This window comes from Dendrobates tinctorius, unplaced genomic scaffold, assembly GCF_039654945.1.
Source record: "Dendrobates tinctorius isolate UK_male_01 unplaced genomic scaffold, ASM3965494v1 ptg000158l, whole genome shotgun sequence".
Lineage (NCBI taxonomy): Eukaryota > Metazoa > Chordata > Amphibia > Anura > Dendrobatidae > Dendrobates > Dendrobates tinctorius.
The window spans coordinates 178,564-203,211 of NW_027361825.1; the positions used below are offsets into that span (position 1 = coordinate 178,564).

General features: G+C 43.8%; 1 protein-coding gene across 1 annotated transcript in view; it reads left to right on the forward strand.

The window, feature by feature from the left end:
* The first annotated feature begins 15,676 nt into the window (after window positions 1-15,676).
* The window catches only part of LOC141051712 (HLA class II histocompatibility antigen, DR alpha chain-like), a 171,663-nt gene continuing 162,691 nt past the window's right edge, over window positions 15,677-24,648 (forward strand). The window contains exon 1 of the mRNA XM_073548696.1: window positions 15,677-15,796. Within this exon, the coding sequence (XP_073404797.1) occupies window positions 15,787-15,796 (10 nt within the window). The 5' untranslated portion in view covers window positions 15,677-15,786. The remainder of the gene's footprint in view (window positions 15,797-24,648) is intronic.

Genomic DNA, 24,648 nt, shown 5'->3' on the forward strand with positions numbered 1-24,648 from the left:
TTTCATGAAACCCGACTTTCTAAAAAGTCGGGTCGAACTTAATCGGCCGACGATAGGGAAAAGTCAGGGTCTGACTGAAACACGAAACCCAATGCAAGTCAATGGGGAAGCAAAGTCGGCAGGGAGTGGAGGACAGTAAACACACCTACAGTGCCCATTTCAATGCCAACGACATCAATTCTTATTACTTAAGCTTGACAACCTTAATTTACTTTATAATAATAGTTTACGCATTGAAAACTGGGGGTTATTTGGCTCAAGTTGTGGGGGGGTAGGGCTGGCGACAGGTTTTCGTGTGCCCTGGGCCAAAGAGTGTCAGTGCGCCCTTTTAACACATACCACAATTCATAATGCTCAGATACGCCACAGAAATATAGGTATAGTACAATGAAAAATACTTCACTGCTTACATGACATGACTGATATTATCTATTTTAAATTCTACAATAGCTCAAAAAACGGACAGTATATTACTCCATACAGTATTATGGCCACCACCTAGTGCGCCATACAGAATAATGAGCCCCACATATTTCTCCATACAGAATAATTGGTCCCATATAATGTTCCATACAGTATATGATGAGCTCTACATAATGCTACAGTATATGTTGGTCCCCATGGATGAAGCTCCACTGTTTTATGGGCCCAAATAATGCTCCATAGAGTCCATATATAATGGGCCCCATTTCTAATGCTCCAGTGTATAATGGGTCCCGTAAATGCTGCTCCAGTGTCTGATGTCCCCCATTTGGAATGCTCCAGTATATGTTGGTCCCCATGGACGATGCCCCAGTGTGTTATGGGCCCAAGTTATGCTCCATATATAATGGGCCCCATTTCTAATCATCCAGTGTATAATGGATGATTAGAAATTAGACTGGGTGTAAATGCTGCTCCAGTGTCTGATGTCCCCCATTTGGAATGCTCCAGTATATGATGGGCCAAATGGATGATGCTCCAGTGTATGATGGGCCCCATATATCATTCTCCAGTGTATATTGCTCCCCAAAAAATGCGACCAACATTTTAAAAAATTAAATGCCTCTCCTCGCTGGGCACTGCTCTACTCTGGACTCCTCAGCATTGCCATTTTAAAGCTCTCTGCACTTGTACTGTTTTGGTAGAGGGCATACAGACATGATGTCATTGTGCTCTGTAACCTGAATGTCACTGTCAGGAAAGGTGGAAGACGTCATGGTGGCGGAGCAGGGAGAGGTTGCTATTGCAAGTGCTGTGGCCCTGAGCAAGCAGGGGGGACCCACTTGTGGGTGGCGGTACTGGCACAGGGCCCCTGATAGTACGCCAGTGTGTCTGATGGCGATTGGGCCCCCCACCATCAGAGACACTTTATTGTACTATGAGAGGCCCTGTGCCAGTCCCGTTGCCCAAGGGTGGGGCCACCCACCTGTTCAGGACAACAGCCCTTGCCCGGGTGCGGCAGGTGTTGACCCTGGGCCCGGGGTAGGGGGGGCAGCCCATTTTGGGTGGTTTAAAAAATGGCATATGTTGATGTGTAGGCTGGACTTTCAGCTGCTGCAAATGGAGGAATTGGAGAAGTCAGAGGAAGAGGAGGACAAAAGCGAGCCTTTTTTCTGGCAGCCTATGTGTTATCAGGGGAGGGTGGGACAAAATCTTTTGAAACCCATGCATGGTTCATTTTAATGAAGGTTGGATCATCAACATTTTGGGCTGACAGACGGGTACTTTTTTCTGTCAGGATTGATCCAGCAGCACTGAATCATCCCCCTCATCTTCCTCTTCTTCCTCCACCTTGTCCACGCCAGTTCCCTGACCAGACAATGACTGACTGTCATCAAGACTTCCCTCCTCCTCCTCCTGCTGTTGCTCCTCAGCTGCAGACGCCTGATCCTTGATGTGCGTCAAAGTTTGCATGAGCAGACGCATAAGTGGTATGCTCATGCTTATGATGGCGTCGTCTGCGCTTACCAGCCGTGTGCATTCCTCAAAACACTGAAAGACTTTACAGAGGTCTTTCAGCTTTGACCACTGCACACCTGACAATTCCATGTCTGCCCTCAAACTGCCTGCCCGTGTATCCTCCCACAAATGCATAACAGCCTGCCTCTGTTCGCACAGCCTCTCAACCATGTGCATGGTGGAGTTCCATCTTGTAGCAACGTCTATGATTAGGCGGTGGTTGGGGAGGTTGAGTGATCGATGCAGCTTCTGCATACGACTGGAGTGGACGTTTGAGCGACGGATGTGCGAGCACAGTCTTTGCACCTTATGGAGCAGGGCTGTTAACTCCGGATAATTATTTAGGAAGCACTGCACCACCAGGTTCAAGGTGTGAGTCAGGCAAGGTATGTGTGTGAGTTTTGAAAGGGCTATGGCTGCCACAAAATTCCACCCATTATCACTGACTACCTTGCCTGGCTCAAGATGTAGACTGCCCAGCCATGACTCAGTTTGTCGATGCAAGTAGTCGGCCAGTACCTCCGCGGTGTGTCTACTGTCGCCCAAAGACATAATTTTTAAAACAGCCTGCTGCCGCTTACCACTAGCTGTTCGATAGTGGGACACCTCGTGTGCAACACTGACAGATGTGGATGGAGTGCTCGTGCAACTGCTCTCTGTCGACAAGCTTTCGCTTCTGGAGGAGGAGGGTCGAACGCCTACAGCCAACTGTTTCCTATACCGTGGGCTAGGCAGCACTGTTCCACCGCCACTGTCCCCTGTGGAGCCTGCATCCACCACATTAACCTAGTGCGCAGTGATGGACATGTAACGGCCCTGGCCACACCTACTGGTCCATGCATCTGTTTTGAGGTGCACCTTTCCACTCACTGATTGTTTTAGTGCATGGATAATGCGGTCTTTCATATGCCGGTGGAGGGCAGGGATGGCTTTTCGAGAAAAGAAGTGCCGACTGGGTAGGTCATAGCGTGGGACAGCGTAGGCCATGAGCTCTTGGAAAGCTTCGCTTTCTACCAAACGGAAGGGCATAATCTCTAATGAGATCAGTTTGGCAATGTAGGCATTCAAAGCCAGTGTACGCGGATGAGAGGATGAGTACTTTCTTGTCCTACGCAGTGTGTCTGGTAGGGTGAACTGGACTTGTGAGCTGCATATGGGGGAACTAGCATTGGACATGACGGACTGAGAAGGGGTTGGTGATGGTGAGGGTGGTGATGGCCTAGATTCAGTGTTTCCTCGCGAAAACATTGTGATTGCCTGACTGGTTTGGCCTAGCGACGACACCTCAACATTTCTTGATGGTGGTGTGCTTAGCGGTGGCCTTACAATGGGGGAAGCGATGGAGCGTTGCCGGCTAACTTCAGTCGGAGCAGATACACATGTGCTACCTGAGCTTTTGTAGTCCATCCACGCTTGCAAGTGCATGTTGGTTAAATGTCTAAGCATGCAACTGGTATTCAAATTTCTTAGATTTTTCCCTCTGCTAAAGGTCCTTCAGCACTTCTTACAGATAACCTTTGCGTCATCAGTAGGATTTTGTTCAAAAAAGTGCCACACTGCACTCTTCCTACTATGGTACAAACTTTCAGGGCTTGCACGCTGTGCTAATTTGACCGTCTGGCCAAGCTGTCCTGCAGCTCTTTTAGTTTTCTTGCCAAGTTTTTTCACAGCTATGGGCCTGCTGGATAACCGCTGCTGTGATGACGATGCCTGATGCGGATCCTTCTCCTGTTCTGACCTATTGTCACCAGCACCCTCTTCCCCCCAATGGATGCCAATCCGGGTCAACAACTGGGTCATCCATGACCTCGTCTTCAATGTCATCTGCACCTTACTCTGTACCTTCCTCCGTGTCACCGTGTAAGGTTGTATAGTATGCGGGAAGGGGCATCTGAGTTTCATCAGGGTCCGATTCGGGCTCAGTAGACTGCGAGGGCAATGTAGTGCTGCTGGTGAATGTACCAGAAGATTCATCTAGCAGTGGCTGTGCATCAGTGCACTCCATGTCAGATTCATCTTGGACTGGGGAATTCAGGATTTGACTTGATAACCCAGGAATGGTATGTGAAAAGAGCTCCATGGAGTAATCTGAAGTGTGTGCTGCAGCATCCTTCACATTTGGTGTGGGTGAAGGACACAATGAAAGGTGTTGTTCCTGACCAGAGGCCTGCACTGATGACTCTGTGCTTGCAGTTTTTGTAACTTCAGAAGAGGAGGCAATAGAGCTGGAGGCTGTTTCGGCAATGTAAGCCAAAACCGGTTCCTGATGCTCCGGCTTTAAGAGCGGTTTCCCTACTCCCAGAAAAGGGAAACTTAAAGGCCTTCTTGTGCCAGACAATGACGCAGGCTAAACACCTCCTGCCTTAGCTGCTATTGTGCACTTTCCAGAACCAGCCGATGCACCACCACCATCAGTACCATCTGCGCCCCCCTCCCCACGTCCGCGGCCTCTTCCACCACACTTCCTCATGTTTGGGAAAATGTACCAAAAATACCAGAAGAGAGCTGGTACTGTATGAGGAGTGTACAGCTGTGTAGGGTGTATTAAAAAAATTAAATCTCCATATATATTTTGTTAGTCATAGACGCTCTACCAGTATGTATTTGACCGTAATCCAACAAGCAGATATACGGTACTGTATCAGAGGTGTACAGCTGTATATGTTTTTAGTGAAACTAACAATCTCCGTATATGTATTTACGGTGTGTCACACACACACGCTGACTCTGTATAAATGTGACTGTAATGCGAACAGCAGATATACAATACTGTTTGAGAATCGGACAGCTCAATACAGTGTATGGAGAAATGGAAATGTCCGTATGTATTTACGGAGTGTCACACACACACGCTGACTTTGTATAGATGTGACTGTAATGCGAACAGCAGATATACAATACTGTTTGAGAATCTGACAGCTCAATACGGTGTATGGAGAAATGGAAATGTCCGTATATGTATTTACGGAGTGTCACACACACACGCTGACTCTGTATAGATGAGACTGTAATGCGAACAGCAGATATACAATACTGTTTGAGAATCAGACAGCTCAATACGGTATATGGAGAAATGGAAATGTCCGTATATGTATTTACGGAGTGTCACACACAGACACGCTGACTGTATAGATGTTACCGTAATGCGAACGGCAGATATACAATACTGTTTGAGAATCGGACAGCTCTATACGGTGTCTGTATGGAAAATTGTAAATCTCCATCTATTTTTATATGGAGTGACACACGCTGTCTCTGTATAGATTTGACCGTTATCAAACAGCAGATATACGATACTGTTTGAAGAGCGGACAGCTCTATATGGTGTAGGTCTGGAAAAATGGAAAATCTTTTTTTTCCAGTCACACACAGATAGCTTCACTGTTTGAAAAGCGGACAGCTCTATACAGTGTAGGTCTGGAAAAATGGAAAATCTTCTCTTTTCTTTCCAGAGTCACACACAGATAGCTTCACTGTTTGAAAAGCGGACAGCTCTATACGGTGTAGGTCTGGAAAAATGGAAAATCTCTTTTTTTTCAGACTCACACACAGCTTGTATTTGTCCGTGATACCAGCTGATACACGGTAGTGTGTGAGGAGCGTACACCGCTATACGGTGTGTGAAAAAATGAACGCTCGGTAACTGAGCAGAACAAAATAATAAAAGTTGGAGTACTTTGAAAAAAGAAGTTTGAACAGCAGTATGCACACAGTGCAGCTTTCAGGTAGCCTTAAAAGGCAGCCTAATCACCACCAGCGCTGTTGCACACAACAATAATCCTCCCCTTTCACTGCACACTAACTGTACTGTGAAAAGCGCTATCAGCAGAAGCTATTTTTTTTTCTTCTTCCCTGCCTAACGCTCTCCCTATTCAGAATCAGCAGCAGCACCTCTCCCTATTCTAAGATCGGCAGAAGTAAGATGGCGGTCGGTGGTCACAGCCTTTTATAGGCACTGTGACGCCACACAAAGCCAGCCAATCACTTGCATGCCCTTCTCTAACATGGTGGGGGCCGCTGCCGACGTAATCGCGTTGCCCACAGTGTGCATCCTTGATGATTGGCAGAGAAAAGGAGCTGGAAGCATTATTTGAAATGTGACTTTGGCGCTCAAGTCGGCGACCTCATGGCCGACCTCACGCTATGGTCGGGTTTCGATGGGCGAAACCCAACTTTAGCAAAAGTCGGCGGATTCTGAATTTGGCCGACCCGTTTCGCTCAACTCGATATCTGTGCCTTCTTAGTTTATTAGGCGTACAGATTACATTAGGGGATGATGCGCGTGCAATATTTTTTCTGTACTCAATATGATCATATGAGTCCATTACTTATTTACTTGTGCGCTTGTTGTAGTTGGACGCTCCAACACACCAGCGTTGTTTTGCTATGTCTTGCACATACGTGGTAACGAATTTTCTGAGTGCTCCACATTGATATATTAAAGCTTCTAAACATCGCACAAGCAGATGTCCCTTATGCGCCTGCGCTATTTTGTCATGTTTGACATATGCGCAGTCTACTCTAATTGTATCCTGCATTTATTATGCTCTTTGCATATTTGATGCTCTACACCAGAGGCGTATCTAGAGGGGGAAGCCGGGGCATTTGCCCCAGGCGCAGCCAGCAGGGGGCGCAGTCAGGCCACCTGCTGCCCCCCCGACCGGGAGTCGGCCGTTCTCTGCCCACAGAAAGCTGCAGCCCAGCCTGTCAGCTCCCAGAACGGAGTTAATTTTTGCTTGCGTTGATGTCACCGGAAGGGTCAGGGCCTCCTTCACTCCAGTGAAGCTCAGAAGCTGAGCTGTGCTGAGGCTGCTGCAGAAGCAGGAAATGAGAGGGCTACATCATGTAGCTGTGTGAGGAGAAGACCGAGGGGGCTGGAGCTGTGTGAGGAGAAGACCGAGGGGCTGGAGCTGTGTGAGAAGACCAAGGGGCTGCACCATGGCCCCTTGTACAAATGGGAGTGAGGACCCAAGACTCAGTGTGAGTACTCTGAGGATGGATTTTGGAAAGGGGTTGCTGTTACTTGAGTGGGGCTGCATAGGGAATATTATGATGAGTTGCTGTGTGGGGATTAGGGGGATGATGTGTGGCTGTGTGGAGAAGGAGTGATGTGGGGGTGATGGGCTGTGTGGGGAATGGCGGGATTTAATGTGTGTGGGGAGATTTGAGGACACAAAATGAGCAAAGGGTGAGATGCAGGACATGTATGAGGAAACAGTATGGTGGAATGGGGGGCATGTATGAGGAAACAGTATGGGGGATGGGTGCAGGCACAGTATGGTGAGTGGGGATGGGTGCAGACAGTATGGGGAGCGAACGGGGGAATGTATGAGAACACAGTATGAGTAGTGATGTGAAAAATGCATGTGGACAGAGTACGGGGAGTGAGGGTGATGGATGTCTGCAGACAGTGGGGTTATGTGTGAAGGGTATGTGTGAGCAGACAGTATAGAAAGTAGGGGATATATGTACAAGGAGACAGTATGGTGAACAGGAGGATGTTACACAGTATGAGGAGGGAGGGGAATAGTATGAGGCGACAGTATCGGGGGAGAAAAGTGAGTGAGCACAGAATACAGACTGAGTAGTGGTGGCGTAGCATGGTGAGACAGTGTAAGGGTACAGCCAGGAGGGGACAGTATACCAAGGAGGGGAAGTGTGATGACAGAGTACAGTATAGAGTGTGGGCACTATAGGGGAGACACAGTGTGAAAGGACAGTGTGTAGAGGGGGCAGTATAGAAAGGAGAGGTCAGTGTAAAGAGCATGTACCATAAGAGGGACAGTGTAGGGTCATATTATGTGCAGACAATATAGTGAGGGGCAATTATTTATTCAGGGGCTCAGTGTACTGCAGATATTTTTATTTAGGAGTATTATAATGACACTTCTATCTTTAAGGGCATCGCGTGGAGAGTTGGTGCAGAAGACCGGAGAAGATGGAAGTCTGCAAAGACGAGATGAGGGTGAGAAAACTCATCATGGGGTCTGGACAAGATGAAGAAAAGAAGGAGAATGACTCAGACCATGACATCTATAAGGTACCTGGATGTAAATAATATTTGTGATACTGACTAATTCTCATTTTTTTTATTTATGTTAGAAACATTAAATGGGTTGTCCAGGTTTGTGCTGAGTCTGCAGTCATTCTATGTGACTGCAGACTTCTGAATTCTCACAGTGCTCACTGAACGCTGTTAGGATTCTCTCATGCCGATAATATACAGACATGCGGTCACATGCTGACTAGACATGTGTGGCCTCACTCAATGAAAATGAACTGAGCGAGGCCATGCACTTCTAGTCAGAATGTGTCCAGAAGTATATAAATCACATGCTTGTGCTGACATGACTGTACATCGGCAAGGGAGAATCCTAAAAGTGTGCAGAGCATTCGTTGTGAGAATTCAGAAGCTCCAATGTCAGGATTCAGCTCAGCAGGTTCCAGTAGTCATCACATGGACACTTCACTCATATGCGATATTCATACTTATGGTCCTGTGACAACGAGCTTCTCTTTCTGCTTCTCTCAGTTTTTCATTGAACATTGAGAGCAATAGGGAGAGCAGCTCGTGGGTACATGACTAAGTTTGCAAATCACATGTGTGCTGATGGGGGGGCCCCGGACAGAATTCTTGCCCCGGGTGCCAGAAAGCCTAGATACGCCTCTGCTCTACACCTGCATGTATTTGTAGACACTCACTGAGTCCTTAATAGGCAGATGTCCTTAAATATGTTTGCGCTACTACGCTATGTTCAACACGTGCGCAGTTGATTTTGACTGCTTTCTGCAATCATAACCTCCATTATGTCTCTGATGCTCTTTGCATGCACCAAACCTTTTTTTTTTTTTCTCAACTGACTGAACTTTACTTACAATATCATGAGTGAACATTAACAAGATGGCCACGTCCATGCTCCTCCATGCGGTTTCTCATGGTCTCCACTCGCACAGGTGAATAACATATCCAATTATTTATGTGCATGGGTGTGTATACAGGGGTTGGACAAAATAATGGAAACACCTGGAAACATCAACAAAAGTTAGTTTAACCCCTTAACGACCGCCGATACGCCTTTTAACGGCGGTAATTAAGGGTACTTAAACCACAGCGCCGTTAATTCACGGCGCTGTGATTTAAGTGAATAGCGCCCCCCAGTGTCGGATTTTCTCCGGGGTCTCGGCTGCCAGGGGTAGCTGAGACCCCAGAGAACATGAATCGGTCGGTTTTTACCGACCCCCGCTTTTGCGATCGCCGTTATTAACCCTATAACGGCGACCGCAAAAAAAAAAAAAAGCCGCGATTTTACATTTAATTTCTCTTTCCTCTGATGTGATCGCACATCAGAGGATAGAGAAATAGGGTCCCCGATCCCCCCGGTCCCCTCCCGGTACCTCTCCCTTGTCCTCCGTCCCCTCCCGGTGGTCCCGCGCCCGCCGGCGTCATCCGATGGGCGCCGCCATCTTGAAAATGGCGGGCGCATGCGCAGTGCGCCCGCCGGGAATCTGCTGGCTCCGGCTGGCAGATTCCATTCATTATTTTGATCACTATGATAAACGATCATAGTGATCAAAATAATAAAAATAGTACATAACCCCCCCGTTTATCACCCCCTTATATAGACACACATAATGAAATAAAAAAAATATTTTTTTTTTCAGTTTTCCATAAGGGTTAGGGTTAGGCTAGGGTTAGGGTTAGGCTAGGGTTAGGGTTAGGCTAGGGTTAGGGCTAGGTTAGGGCTAGGGTTAGGGTTGGGCTAGGGTTAAGGGTTAAGGTTGGGCTAGGGTTAGGGCTAGGGTTGGGCTAGGGTTAGGGTTAGGGCGAACTAGGATTAGGGTTAGAATTAGGATTAGGGATTAGGGTTGGGATTAGGGTTAGGGGTGTGTTGGGGTTAGGGTTGGAGCAAGAATTGAGGGGTTTCCACTATTTACCAACTTTGGGGGTCTAAAAATTGGGGTCTAAAAAAATCACTTTTGTGGAAATAAAAAATACTTTTTATTTTCACGGCTCTGCGTTTATAAACTTCTGTGACGCGCTTGGGGGTTCAAAGTCCTCACCACACATCTAGATAAGTTCCTTAGGGGGTCTAATTTCCAAAATGGGGTCACTTGTGGGGGGTTTCCACTGTTTAGGCCCATCAGGGGCTCTGCAAGCGCAACATGATGCCCGCAGACCATTCCATCAAAGTCTGCATTCCAAAATGGCACTCCTTCCCTTCCGAGCTCTCCCATGTGCCCAAACAGTGGTTCCCCCCCACATATGGTGTATCAGTGTACTCAGGACAAATCGCATAATAACTGTGGGGGTATGATTTCTCCTGTTACCCTTGTAAAAATAAAAATTTGGGCGCGAAAAGATCATTTTTGTGGAAAAAAAATGGATTTCTTATTTTCACGGCTCTACGTTCTAAACTTCTGTGAAGCACTTGAAGGTTCAAAGTGCTCACCACACATCTAGATAAGTTCCTTCATGGGTCTAGTTTCCAAAATGGAGTCACTTGTTGGGGGTTTCCACTGTTTAGGCCCATCAGGGGCTCTGCAAACGCAACATGATGCCCGCAGACCATTCCATCAAAGTTTGCATTCCAAAATGGCACTCCTTCCCTTCCAAGCTCTCCCATGCACCCAAACAGTGGTTCCTCCCCACATATGGGGTATCAGCGTACTCAGGACAAATTGCATAATAACTGTGGGGGTATGATTTCTCCTGTTACCCTTGTAAAAATAAAAATTTGGGGGCGAAAAGATCATTTTTGTGGAAAAAAAATGGATTTCTTATTTTCACGGCTCTACGTTATAAACTTCTGTGAAGCACTTGAAGGTTCAAAGTGCTCACCACACATCTAGATAAGTTCCTTAATGGGTCTAGTTTCCAAAATGGGGTCACTTGGTGGAGTTTTCCACTGTTTAGGCACATTAAGGGCTCTCCGAACGCAACATGGCATCCCATCTTAATTCCAGCCAATTCTGCGTTGAAAAAGTCAAACGGTGCTCCATCCCTTGCGAGCTCTGCCGTGTGCTGAAAAAGGGGTTTACCCCCACATATGGGGTATCGGCGTATTCAGGAGAAATTGTACAACAAATTTTGTGGTTGATTTTCTCTTTTAACACTTGTGAAAATAAAAAAAATTGGTTCTGAAGTAATTTTTTTCCAAAAAAAAGTTAAATGTTAATTTTTTCCATCCACATTGCTTTCGTTCCTGTGAAGCACTTAAAGGGTTAATAAACTTCTTGAATGTGGTTTTGAGCACCTTGAGGGGTCTAGTTTTTAGAATGGTGCCACTTTTTGGTATTTTCTGTCATGTACACCCCTCAAAATGACTTTAAATATGATGTGGTCCCTAAAAAAAATGGCTTTGTAAATTTTGTTGTAAAAATGAGAAATCGCTGGTCAACTTTTAACCCTTATAACTTCCTAACAAAAAAAAATGTTGCTTCCAAAATTGTGCTGATGTAAAGTAGACATGTGGGAAATGTTATTTATTAAGAAATTTATGTGACACATCTCTCTGATTTAAGGGCATAAAAATTTAAAGTTTTAAAATTGCAAAATTTTAAAATTTTTTGCCATATTTCTGTTTTTTTCATAAATAAACACAAGACTTATCGAAGAAATTTTACCACTAACATGAAGTACAATATGTCACGAAAAAACAATCTCAGAATCAGCAGGATCCATTAAAGCGTTCCAGAGTTATAACCTCATAAAGGGACAGTGGTCAGAATTGTAAAAATTGGCCTGGTCATTAAGCTGCAAACTGGCTCTGTCGCTAAGGGGTTAATATGGTGTAGGTCCACCTTTTGTGGCGATTACAGCCTCAATTCTCCAAGGTATGGATTCATACAAGGTGTGAATTGTTTCCAAAGGAATTTTATCCCATTCTTCAGTTAAAACACCCTCCAGTTCTTTGAGTGACGATGGCAGTGGAAATCGACGTCTAACCTGAATCTCTAAAATTGACCATAAATGCTCAATAATGTTGAGGTCTGGGGATTGTGGGGGCCAGATGAGATGCTCAGCTTCATTAGAATGTTCCTTGTGCCATGCTTTAATGATTCTAGCTGTATGAATTGGTGCATTATCATCCTGAAAGATGGCGTTCCCCTCCGGGAACAGTGCTTGAACCATAGGATGCACTTTGTCACCCAAAATGTCTAAATAATCTCAGCTGTTAATTCTTCCATGAAGGGATATCATTGGCCCGGCGGATCTCCACGAAATAGCACCCCAGATCATTACAGAACCTCCACCATGTTTCATGGGAGAAGGCAGTCTGGATGGAATGCTTCTTTCGGCTGTCTCCAAACGTACACTCGGCCGGAGGTTGGAAATAGGTTAAACGATGATTCGTCTGAGAATATCACATGTTTCCACTACTCGAGGGACCAATTCTGGAGGTTTCTACACCACTCTAAATGCTTGGAAACATTTGTCATTGAGAGCAGCGGTTTTCTAATTGCAGCTCTTCCATGGAATCCAGATTTGTGCAGCTCCCTACCAACAGTTTTCATGGAAACTGGGTTCTGTAGGTGTTCATTGAGCTCAGCAGTGATTTTTGGAGCCGTAGTCTTGCGATCTTCTCTCTCAATTTGCTTTAGAGTCCGACGGTCTCTCTCAGTCAAAAGTTGTTAATGGCTAATAAATTGCTCAGTAGCACAGATGAACCATCAGAGCACGCTAACCTACATGAGTTGATAATTTTACATAGTTATCTAATCTATTCTAGAGCTTTTGTTAAAGTAGTTTTTGAAACGTCAGAATATAATGCTCGGCATTTGCTTACAACTTGCAGGACATATTGCTTTTGTTCTTCATCTTTTGTCAGAAGGTCGTTAAAGTCGGTTACTTCCTACCTCTTTTAATTTTTCTTTCCTAACTTTTGGATTTACAACCCTAGCGTGCTCTGATGGTTCATCTGTGCTACTGAGCAATTTATTAGCCATTAACAACTTTTCATTGTCTGTAATGGTGGGATCAAAAAACGATAATCCCACCAACTCTGCATTCAAATACCACAAATGGTTCAAAAATTTGTTCAGGGCTATTTCTGCAATGTTGTTGTCACATTCTTTATAGTCTAACAGACTATGCAAAATACCTAAATCTTAAAATACCTCAATTTGGATTTTTTCAAACTTTGAGCGACGAGCGGCACGGGTTAACGTCATTTGATCGAGCTCAAATTTTGGCTCTCTCAATATCTGGAAAGGGGAATCGTTTTGTGGGGTCCAGACGGACAAAATTCCGACATCGATTTTTAGCGGTCACCCTAGTGAGCATACTTCAGCCCAGGAATGGGTTTGTTATCTTCCCTAAAATTGTGTGCTACTATTTTCTCTTCTTAGGCTATGTTGCGGTACCTGTATTTAACAGGCTTATTACTTTCTTGTCACATGCCTTTTTGTGTTTCTTTTGGCCCATATGGTACTATTGTCATTCGCTTCATAGCCATTTAAGGTTTTTTTGTCATCTTTTATAAAATTCTGTGTGCTATTGGTATTTTTACCTTTGGCCATTGCTGACAGACCTGCATTCAACAGGTTAAATTACTTTCTTCTCATACGCCTTTTTTTTCTGTGGATCTTTGGGCCCACATGGTGTTTCTCATATGCACTTTATAGCCACTGAAATATTATCTGATGCTGCTACATATGTATTATATTTATGATGTGCAATACCTTTGACAGTGACTTTATGTACTTATCTGGTTCTTTGGGAGATTAGTAGGTGTGGTAATCATTGCTTCTATAATAAGGCATGACTCATTGTAGGTCCTTATTGTATTTTAAATGTTTTTAATATGCATTGTATGTTTTTTTTTGCTTTTAGTAATATTGTCTAATAAAGTGTCATTATTCTTTATATATACAATTAAGGTGCTCCTTTGTATATGGGCATGATCTTTTTTCTTGCTCTTCTGTCATGTTTTTTTCAGGCCCTCTTGTTTTGAAATTTATGAGTGTGAGTGGTGCCCTCCACTTCTCCAATACTTATCTCTAAGGCTGGAGTCACACACAACCATTAAAAAATCGGTCTGATTTTAACAGTACGAAATCGCACAAAGATTTCTTGTCCAGGGATCCGTCTGTCATCCCATTTTCCGGCGATGAACCGAATTTATTCGCATCTAAGCATCAAATTGACATCCAATGCCAATGCCTGATGCTCTTTCCTGTTGACCTGGAGAAGTCTTGCAATTTAATCGCAAGTAACACGTGTGGTGCGTTTTCAATGCGTTTTTTAATCGCACCCATAGACTTGCATTGGCGAATCCGATCTGAAAATCGGTGACAATCGCAGCATGCTGCGATTGTCTCGGTCCGAGGAACGGATCCGATAAAAAAAACGCATGATGGGAGCAGCACCATAGAATAACATTGGGACGAATGCAATGCGATTTTTTATCGCATTGCATTCGTCCGATTTAATCGCTAGTGTGACTCCAGCCTAAGTGTTCCAGAGTTATTACCTCATAAAGGGACAGTGGTCAGAATTGTAAAAATTGGCCTCGTCAGGAATGTGCAAACCACCCTTGGGGGTAAAGGGGTTAAGGAAGGCTAATACTTGCAATATAATGCTATTTTATTTCCAAGTACAAAATTCAAGGAATAGTATGATTGAATAGTATGAGTGCTTAGTCGTACATTTTTGCATATTTCAACATACAAAGGTTAAGTACATATAAGGATTCCATACATATAATGATTAAGTATATATATAATAATAGTAATCTTTATTTTTATATAGCCCTAACACATTCTTCAGCACTTAACAGTTTGCACACATTACACTGGTCTACAAAAAAAAATAATTTCTGGCATGGACTTTAAAGGGAAGGTGTCGCAATTTTATATAATTTGCAAAAAAATAGTAAGTGAGGCTGGTTTCACATTAGCGCTTTTGTGCGCAGCGCATCGTGCGCACCCGTGCGCATGCGCACTGCGCACCTATGTTTAACATGACGTGCGCATGGTCTTGCGCACACTTGCGTTTTTGTGCGCATGCTTTTTTTGTCTTTCGCGCCAGGCGCGCCAGACGCAACATGTTGCATTTTTTGGTGCGCCCTGTCTCGGCAAAAAAACGCATGCGCACGCTTGCGCACGGAATGCGCAAAAAAACCACATTGAAGTCTATGGGAACGCATGCGTGCGCATGGTCTTGCGCACGCTTGCGTTTTTTTGCGCATGCGTTTTTGAGTTAAACAAGTCTAGAATGTTCTCTAGACAATGGAAAAAATGTCACACCTAAACGCATGTGCATAAAAAACGCAAACGCATGCAAAAACGCATGTAAAACGCAAGCAACGCTGCGTTTTTTTGATGCATCAGCGTGTGCATGACGTTAAAAAAACGCGCATTTGTTTTGCGTTTTTCTTTGCGTTTTTTATGCGCCCAATGCGCTGCGCAAAAAAACGCTAATGTGAAACTAGCCTTACAAAACATGTTGTTTCAGCAAATGTTGTACTAACCAGGATTTATGGTTTGTTTGTAATAATGTTTTAATGTAGCCACTGGGCGCTGCCATCTTGATTTGCAGATCTGTGGAGGACTCATACAGTCTGCAAATATGGCCGTCCCTGGACATAGGAGACTGCGGTCGGCTCCCGACCCACCATGCAGCCTCATTAGCAGAGAACTGGGCACGCCCCTGTGGGCTGCACCATTCACTGCTGTAGGTGTGGCTGGGCGCCATTTTACTGTAGCCCAGTGATATCTGCTGAGCTCCACTTTCCCTCTATCACAGGACCACTTGTGGCATAACAGGTCCTGTGTTGTGAGGAGAGGCTGAAGATATGGAGAAGGTGGTCAGCAGAGGAGAGAAGCGCTCACTGGAGCCAGAGGATGGAGAGTGGTGAGTGCGGGTGACTTTCATCTATGCTCCTCTGTACTGCTTACTCCAGGCTCGGCCCTGTGCTTCCTGCTCTACTGTGTTCTTCTGCTCTGTCTCCGCCTCCTCACACACAGCCCCAGTGATCTCCGGTAATCTGACACCTTCCCTTTTATGACAGCTTTTATGGCTGTCTGAGGAGGACAGTGACTTATACAGCCCATAGTCTTGTGTATAATTGGGGGGGGCTGGAAGTTTCACCAGTGTGGGCATATCTGTAATACTGTCTTGTGTGATACTGCCTGCTGAGCCGTGTATCTAATCCTATCCTGTGTGATACTGTCTGCTGAGCCATGTATCTAATCCTCCCCTGTGTCATACTGACTGCTGAGCCGTGTATCTAATCCTCCCCTGTGTGATACTGACTGCTGAGCCGTGTATCTAATCCTATCCTGTGTGATACTGACTGCTGAGCCGTGTATCTAATCCTATCCTGTGTGATACTGACTGCTGAGCCTTGTATCTAATCCTATCCTGTGTGATACTGACTGCTGAGCCATGTATCTAATCCTATCCTGTGTGATACTGTCTGCTGAGCCATGTGTCTAATCCTCCCGTGTCATACTGACTGCTGAGCCGTGTATCTAATCCTCCCCTGTGTGATACTGACTGCTGAGCCGTGTATCTAATCGTATCCTGTGTGATACTGTCTGCTGAGCCGTGTATCTAATCCTCCCCTGTGTCATACTGACTGCTGAGCCGTGTATCTAATCCTCCCCTGTGTGATACTGACTGCTGAGCCGTGTATCTAATCCTATCCTGTGTGATACTGACTGCTGAGCCGTGTATCTAATCCTATCCTGTGTGATACTGACTGCTGAGCCATGTATCTAATCCTATCCTGTGTGATACTGTCTGCTGAGCCATGTGTCTAATCCTCCCGTGTCATACTGACTGCTGAGCCGTGTATCTAATCCTCCCCTGTGTGATACTGACTGCTGAGCCGTGTATCTAATCCTATCCTGTGTGATACTGACTGCTGAGCCGTGTATCTAATCCTATTCTGTGTGATACTGACTGCTGAGCCGTGTATCTAATCCTATCCTGTGTGATACTGACTGCTGAGCCGTGTATCTAATCCTATCCTGTGTGATACTGACTGCTGAGCCGTGTATCTAATCCTATCCTGTGTGATACTGTCTGCTGAGCCGTGTATCTAATCCTTTCCTGTGTGATACTGACTGCTGAGCCGTGCATCTAATCCTCTCCTGTGTGATACTGACTGCTGAGCCGTGCATCTAACCCTCTCCTGTGTGATGCTGCCTGCTGAGCCGTGCATCTAATCCTCTCCCGTGTGATGCTGCCTGCTGAGCCGTGTATCTAATCCTATCCCGTGTGATACTGCCTGCTGAGCCGTGTATCTAATCCTCTCCCGTGTGATGCTGCCTACTGAGCCGTGTATCTAATCCTATCCTGTGTGATACTGCTGAGCCGTGTATCTAATCCTATCCTGTGTGATGCTGCCTGCTGAGCCGTGTATCTAATCCTCTCCTGTGTGATACTGCTGAGCCGTGTATCTAATCCTATCCTGTGTGATGCTGCCTGCTGAGCCGTGTATCTAATCCTCTCCTGTGTGATACTGACTGCTGAGCCGTGCATCTAATCCTCTCCTGTGTGATGCTGCCTGCTGAGCCGTGTATCTAATCCTATCCCATGTGATACTGCTCTCCTGAAATACTCTGTGCTGCTGTCACCCTGCTGGTTTTATGTGTGATCTACATGGTGGTATGAACTATATGGCGGCATTATGTGTGAAGTATATGGCGGTATTATGTGAGAACACTATGGCAGTATTATCTGCTAAAAGGGGACCCATTCTAGGGTGGTTCTGGCTGAGCACCTGCACATGGGTCAGGGGGGTAATAGTCAGGTGCAGTCAGGGGAGGGCTGGTGAAGCAGCTGAAGAGAGGGGTCTCATTTTTATTGCTACTGAATGGCTACATTTCCCCATCCTGCTTCCCAGCGTCACCCCGGACTGCGCCTGTCGCCTCGCTTTCACACATCGCCAGGACAGGATCTGAGGAGGGGAATGGGGTCTTTGCCTGCAAAGTCTGGATCAGGCTGATTGATGGCTGTTCTGATCCAGAGTTTACATGCAAAGACAGTCAGTAACTTTGCAGGCCCCATCAAAATGGCTGCTCACTGTGTTCCTAGATGTCATAGGTTTTTGTGCCAGATTTCAGTAGCTGCTCCCCCTAGTGTTAACAAGTGGAAATGCCAAACTTTTTAAAATTATTTTTCATATTTTGCAAAATTAAAAACAAATGATAATATTTTTTAAGAAAATGTAAACATTAATGCTTTACATTTTTTCAATTTTTTGGATGGCACCTTTAAGAACAGTTTTAGACTAATTTGAGGGAGCTGAATTCAAATCTGATCAAATCTGATCTTATAATTTCGCTATCACATCACGTTTTTGCGCTATAGGTATATAGTCCATTTTCATGAATTCCATGAAAAATATAAGTAGTGTGTGAAAAATGCCGGTTTATACGGTTGCCTCAGCGACAGAGTTTGGCATCTGCCGATAAGAATGTCATCCATGATCCTCTAGTAGATAGGAAGAACATTGTCTTTCCTCCTTTGCACATAAAACTTGGATTGATGAAGCAGTTCGTCAAAGCTCTCAATCACAGTGGAGAATGCTTTAACTATATATGTTCAACTTTTCCTGGTCTTAGTGAAGAGAAGAAAAAGGCTGGAATATTTGATGGACCTCAAATAAGAACACTTATGAGAGACCCAAATTTTATCACATCAATGAATGAGACAGAAGAAAGATTTTGTGCATTTTGTAATGTGGTGCAGAATTTTCTAGGGAATAAGAAAGCAGACAACTATGAAGAGATGGTGGAAGAGCTACTAATGAGTCTGCAAAATCTTGGATGTAGAATGAGTATCAAGATTCACTAGTTACACAGCCATTTGGACTTTTTTCCAGAGAACCTTGGGGATGTGAGCGAGGAACAAGGGGAGCGTTTTCATCAGGACATTAAAACAATGGAAGAACGTTATCAAGGCCGGTGGGACTCACATATGATGGCTGACTATTGCTGGAGCTTGATGAGAGACAACCCAGAAGCTGTACATCACAGATCAGCCAAGAAAAGAAAGTTCAAATAACCGCCATTTGCCATTCATCTGTGTGCCATATATATGTGCTTTTATATTTTGTACTTTAATTCTGTAAGTATATTTGATTTGCTGTACATAGACTTTGTAATCTTTGTTATTCCTTGGTTAAAAATATACAAAATGTACTACCGAAAATCATGTGTTTTTATCATAAAAAAAAAGTTCGATAGGAGTAATTTTCATCAAAAATATCTCGAAATCCTGATGTGATAGCCAAAAACGGAGTTCATATTCGTAATCAGCAACCAAAATTCACTTAAAATATGTTTTAAAACCTTTTGCCAGAAAAATTGCGTTGACCAGTGTTATCATCATTGTGCCCGATGGGTCTCACAATCTAGATTCCCTATCAGCATGTTTTATAGATGAACTACATACAGTATACTTACATCATCACCAAGAGGCTTTTAACCCCTTAACGACCAGGGGTATTTTTGGTTTTGCATTTTCATTTTTCCCTCCCCTTCTTTCCAGAGCCATAACTTTTTTTTATTTTTCCGTCTATATGACCATGTGAGGGCTTATTTTTTTGTGGGACGAGTTGTACTTTTAAATGACACTATTGGTTTTACCATGTCGTGTACTCGAAAACGGGAAAAAAATTCCAAGTGCGGTGAAATTGCAAAAAATGTGCAATCCAACACTTGTTTTTTGCTTGGCTTTTTTGCTAGGTTTACTAGATGCTAAATCTGACCTGCCATTATGATTCTCCAGGTCATTACAAGTTCATAGACACCAAACATGTCTATGTCCTCTTTTATCTAAGTGGTGAAAAAAATTCCAAAGTTTGCTAAAAAAAAAAAAAAAAAATTTGTGCAATTTTCCGAGACCTGTAGCGTCTCCATTTTTCATGATCTTGGGTCGGGTGAGGGCTTATTTTTTCCGTGCTGACGTTTTTAATGATAGCACTTTTGTGCACATACGTTCTTTTGATGGCATGTTATTGCATTTTAATGCAATGTCTTGGTGACAAAAAAACCGTAATTCTGGCGTTTTGAAGTTTTTTCTCGCTACGCCGTTTAGCGATCGGGTTAATGCTTTTCTTTATTGATAGGGTGATTCTGAACGCGGCGATACCTAATATGTGTATGTGGGATTTTTTTTTTACTGTTTTATTTTGATAGGGGCGAAAGGGGGGTGATTTGAACTTTTAGGTTTTTTTAATTTTTCTTTATTTTTAAACATTTTTTTTTTTTACTTTTGGCATGCTTCAATAGCCTCCATAGGAGGCTAGAAGCATGCGCAACCCAATTGGCTATGCTACATATGGGCGATGAGCAGATCGCCCATATGTAGCAAATTTACTCCTGTGCTTTCAGCGCCGACCACCGGGTGGCGTTGAAAGCCATATGCCTGGAACAACCATAGAGGTCTCATAGAGACCTCTGGTTGTCCAGGCAACATGACGCCGACCCCGATCACGTGACGGGTCGGCGATGAGGTCATTTTCGGCCCGGCGGCCGGAAATGCTATTTAAATGCTCGCTGTCAGCTTTGACAGCGGGATTTAACTAGTTAATAGGCGCGGGCGGACGGCGATTCCGCTCGCGCCTATTGCGGGCACATGTCAGCTGTTCATAACAGCTGACATGTCCCGGCTTTGATGCGGCCTCAGCGCCGGAGCCCTCATCAAAGCAGGGGATATGTCTAATGACGGACTGTGTCCGTCATTGGACATTAATGGGTTAAACATCATCCGTCTGGAATATCAGAGAAGCAACACCAAGACAGAGAACCCCTAGGCGATTCCGTACACTGCCTGGGCGTCCCCAATTATGAAGGTATGAACACACTGTACATGTACAGGTACCCCAGTTTTGGCTTCTGTCTTAGGACCCTGTCACACATAGCGACTCACCAGCGATCCTGACAATGATATGAACTTGTCAGGATCGCTGGTGTGGCGCTACATGATTGCTGGTGAGCTGCCATACAGGCAGCTTCACCAGCGATCAGCACCAGCGATGACGAGCGGGCGCATCGCTGTGTACCCTAGTTACCAGTGCGCTGGTGCAAGGAGCTGGTAACCAAGGTAAACATCGGGTTTCTAAGTGCTGCGCGGCACTTAGAAACCCGATGTTTACCTTGGTTACCAGCTCCCTGCACGCTGGTAACTAAGGTACACAGAGGGTTTCTAAATGCTGCGCGGCACTTAGAAACCCGATTTTTACCTTGGTTACCAGCTCCCGCTCGCTGATTGTTGCTCTCCCACCTATCACCCGCAGCGATGGGTGTGGGCCAGCGGGAGACCAAAAATCAAAAAAATGTCCAGGGCTTTCCACAATGATCAGCGATACCAGGCAGGGGGGCCAGTCACTGATAGGTGTCACACACAGCGATCTCATTAGTGAGATCACTGTTGTGTCACAAAACTTGTGACTCAGCAGCAATCTCGCTAGCGAGATTGCTGTGTGTGATGGGGGCTTAAGTCATGTTTCTCTGGTCCTATATAATGATTTACACTATGTAATAACTCTAGTTTCACCCAGCCCTTGAAGTGGCCAGCTTTCAAGGTCGGATGAAACTGAGATATCATGGAGTCATCAGATGAGGGTCCATAAACCCTTAGAATATAAAAGCCACAAAAATTTTGATAAAACCACCACAGATACAGGTTAATTAAACCTTAAGGTTTTACATTGACAAACAACAAACATATAGACGCTTAGAACTGTTTGTGAAGTGAATAAACAAACAGATCTCAAGATTATGTCACTGTGAGCATTATCTGTCACATCTGTAAGTGTTTGAGTAGAAATGCAGCCATGTAATTGTCTGAATGCATTCTGTATATTTCAATATGGATTCAAAATAGCCATTTCTATATTCACACTACACTCTTAACAGCAATCATATCTTTATTTAGCCTTTGTAGAAAAACTTAAGCTTAACCCATTGAGTACTCTGGATAATCATGACAATCTTCTTGACCAGTATCTATAGTTAAGTGATGTTAAAACTAACTTCTACTATGTACTCCTGAAATAAAAGAGAGAACTGCAAGAATGTGAAGATGTTCTAAAACATAACTGTGACCATGCTCGAATTTTCCATAACGGTTACGTTCTGCTGTGTTGTAAATATTGGAGACACAATAGATGATCTGACATTCTTTTTTAAAAAAAAAAAATTACAGATAAAAAGAGCATTTATTATTATTCTTGTTTATTATCCCAGAAAGAAGTAACATGCAGTCTCCCTCATACAAGTTATCTCAGCCAAAATTGATTACATCACGTATTCTGCATCTACAAGCAATCAGCTGTCACATTTTTCTATTAAACATTTCCCATTTGATGCAGCCAAAGTAATGTCTTTTAAAAAGGGCAAATATATAGTGGCAAAAGATATATTTCTATTGAGCTACTGAGCCACATTAGCAGCATTGCATTAGCAAAGTTATATGCAGTATATTGAGTCGAATGTGATCAAGCAGTCAACAAAAAACGGACCTTTACAAGTGAGGTCTTTAGAGCACGGAACTGTTCGGAAGTCTTTTCAAACCAGAATATGGTTTACACATGGGGGGTAACTTTGTTAAAAATATACTCTTGTCATTACAGACACAGTTGCCCCAAATTGTATTGCCTATAACAGCACAGACAGAACACGCTCACCCTGGTCATCTATTGGCAGTTAAGGAGGAGACAGTGATGAAGGCCTCAGTAACAAGTAGGCCAAATGTAAAGAACCGGTTCTCCTAGACTAGTAATGGCCATACATGCAGTGCATGGGCTGACAAACATTTCCCCATGGTGGGGAACTTTTTAACAAAATTATTATTATAATCATAGACACCCTTGCCCAACATTGTACTTCCATAAACAGCACAGAACACATTTACCCTGGTCATGTAGTCGAAGATAACAGGTAGACTTTGAAACCGTATCATTAAAAAAATTTGCTCAAGGTAAAGGACCGGGTCTCTTAGACTTATAATGCCCATACATGCAGTGCATGGGCTGTCAACGACTTCCCAATGGGGGGTACACAATTTTAAATACTACACTCTGGGCATAATTGACACCTTTGTCAAAAATTGGACTGCCTGTAAGGAAAAAGAAACAAAGAATCTGCATCTGTTCCAACAAAATTTGATAACACTTCAGAACTGTTGCCGAAACAAAACAACAAATTTGGGCCAATAATAGTGATACAGATTCAGTAAAATCGTCCAAAATCACCAAACTAATGTGCAAGAAAATTATGGATGCTTTCATTAAAGCTCTTGAGAAGAAGCAACAATGCTGTCTGATTAACGTGATTGTGGACAGGAGACAGTTAAAAAAAAATCTAAAAATATTTTTAACCCCTTCACCCCCAAGGGTGGTTTGCACGTTCATGACCGGGCCAATTTTTACAATTCTGACCACTGTCCCTTTATGAGGTCATAACTCTGGAACGCTTCCATGGATCCCGGTGATTCTGACATTGTTTTCTCGTGACATATTGTACTTCATGTTACTGGTAAAATTTCATTCAAATAACTTGCGTTTATTTGTGAAAAAAATGGAAATTTGGCAAATATTTTGAAAATTTCGCAATTTTCCAAATTTGAATTTTTATGCCCTTAAATCACAGAGATACGGCACACAAAAAACTTGATAACTAACATTTACCACATGTTTACTTTACATCAGCACAATTTTGGAACCAAAATTTTTTTTTGTTAGGAAGTTATAAGGGTTAAAAGTTGACCAGCGATTTCTCATTTTTACAACACCATTTTATTTTTAGGACCACATCACATTTGAAGCCACTTTGAGGGGTCTATAGGATAGAAAATACCCAAAAGTGACACCATTCTAAAAACTGCACCCCTTAAGGTGCTCAAAACCACATTCAAGAAGTTTATTAACCCTTTAGGTGGAATTTTTTTGAATATTTAAAAAAAAATGAACATCTAACTTTTTTCACAAAAAAAGTACTTCAGGTTCAATTTTTTTTATTTTACCAAGGGTAACAGGAGAAATTGGACTGCAAAAGTTATTGTGCAATTTGTCCTGAGTACGCTGATACCTGATTTGTGGGGGGGACGACTGTTTTGGCGCATGGCAGAGCTCAGAATGGAAGAAGCGCCGTTTGACTTTTTCAATGCAAAATTGGCTGGAATTCAGATCGGATGCCATGTCACGTTTGGAGAGTCCCTGATGTACCTAAACAGTGGAAACCCCCTACAAGTGACCCCATTTTGGAAACTAGACCCCCCAAGGAACTTATCTAGATATGTGGTGAGAACTTTGAACCCACAAGTGCTTTACAGAAGTTTATAACGTACAGCGGTACAATTAAAAAATCATATTTTTTCCACAAAAATGATCTTTTCACCCCAATTTTTATTTTCCCAAGGGTAACAGGACCTTAAAAGTTATTGTGCAATTTGTCCTGAGTATGCGGATACCCCACATGTGGGGGTAAACCACTATTTGGGCGCATGGCAGAGCTCGGAAGGGAAGCAGCGCCATTTGACGTTTTTGGCTGGAATTGAGATCGGACATCATGTCGCGATTGGAAAACCCCTGATGTACCAAAACAGTGGAAACCCCCCCACAAATGACACCATTTTGGAAACTGGACCCCCTAAGGAACTTATCTAGATGTGTGGTGAGAACTTTGAACCCCCAAGTGCTTCACAGAAGTTTATAACATAAAGCCGTGCAATTAAAAAATCATATTTTT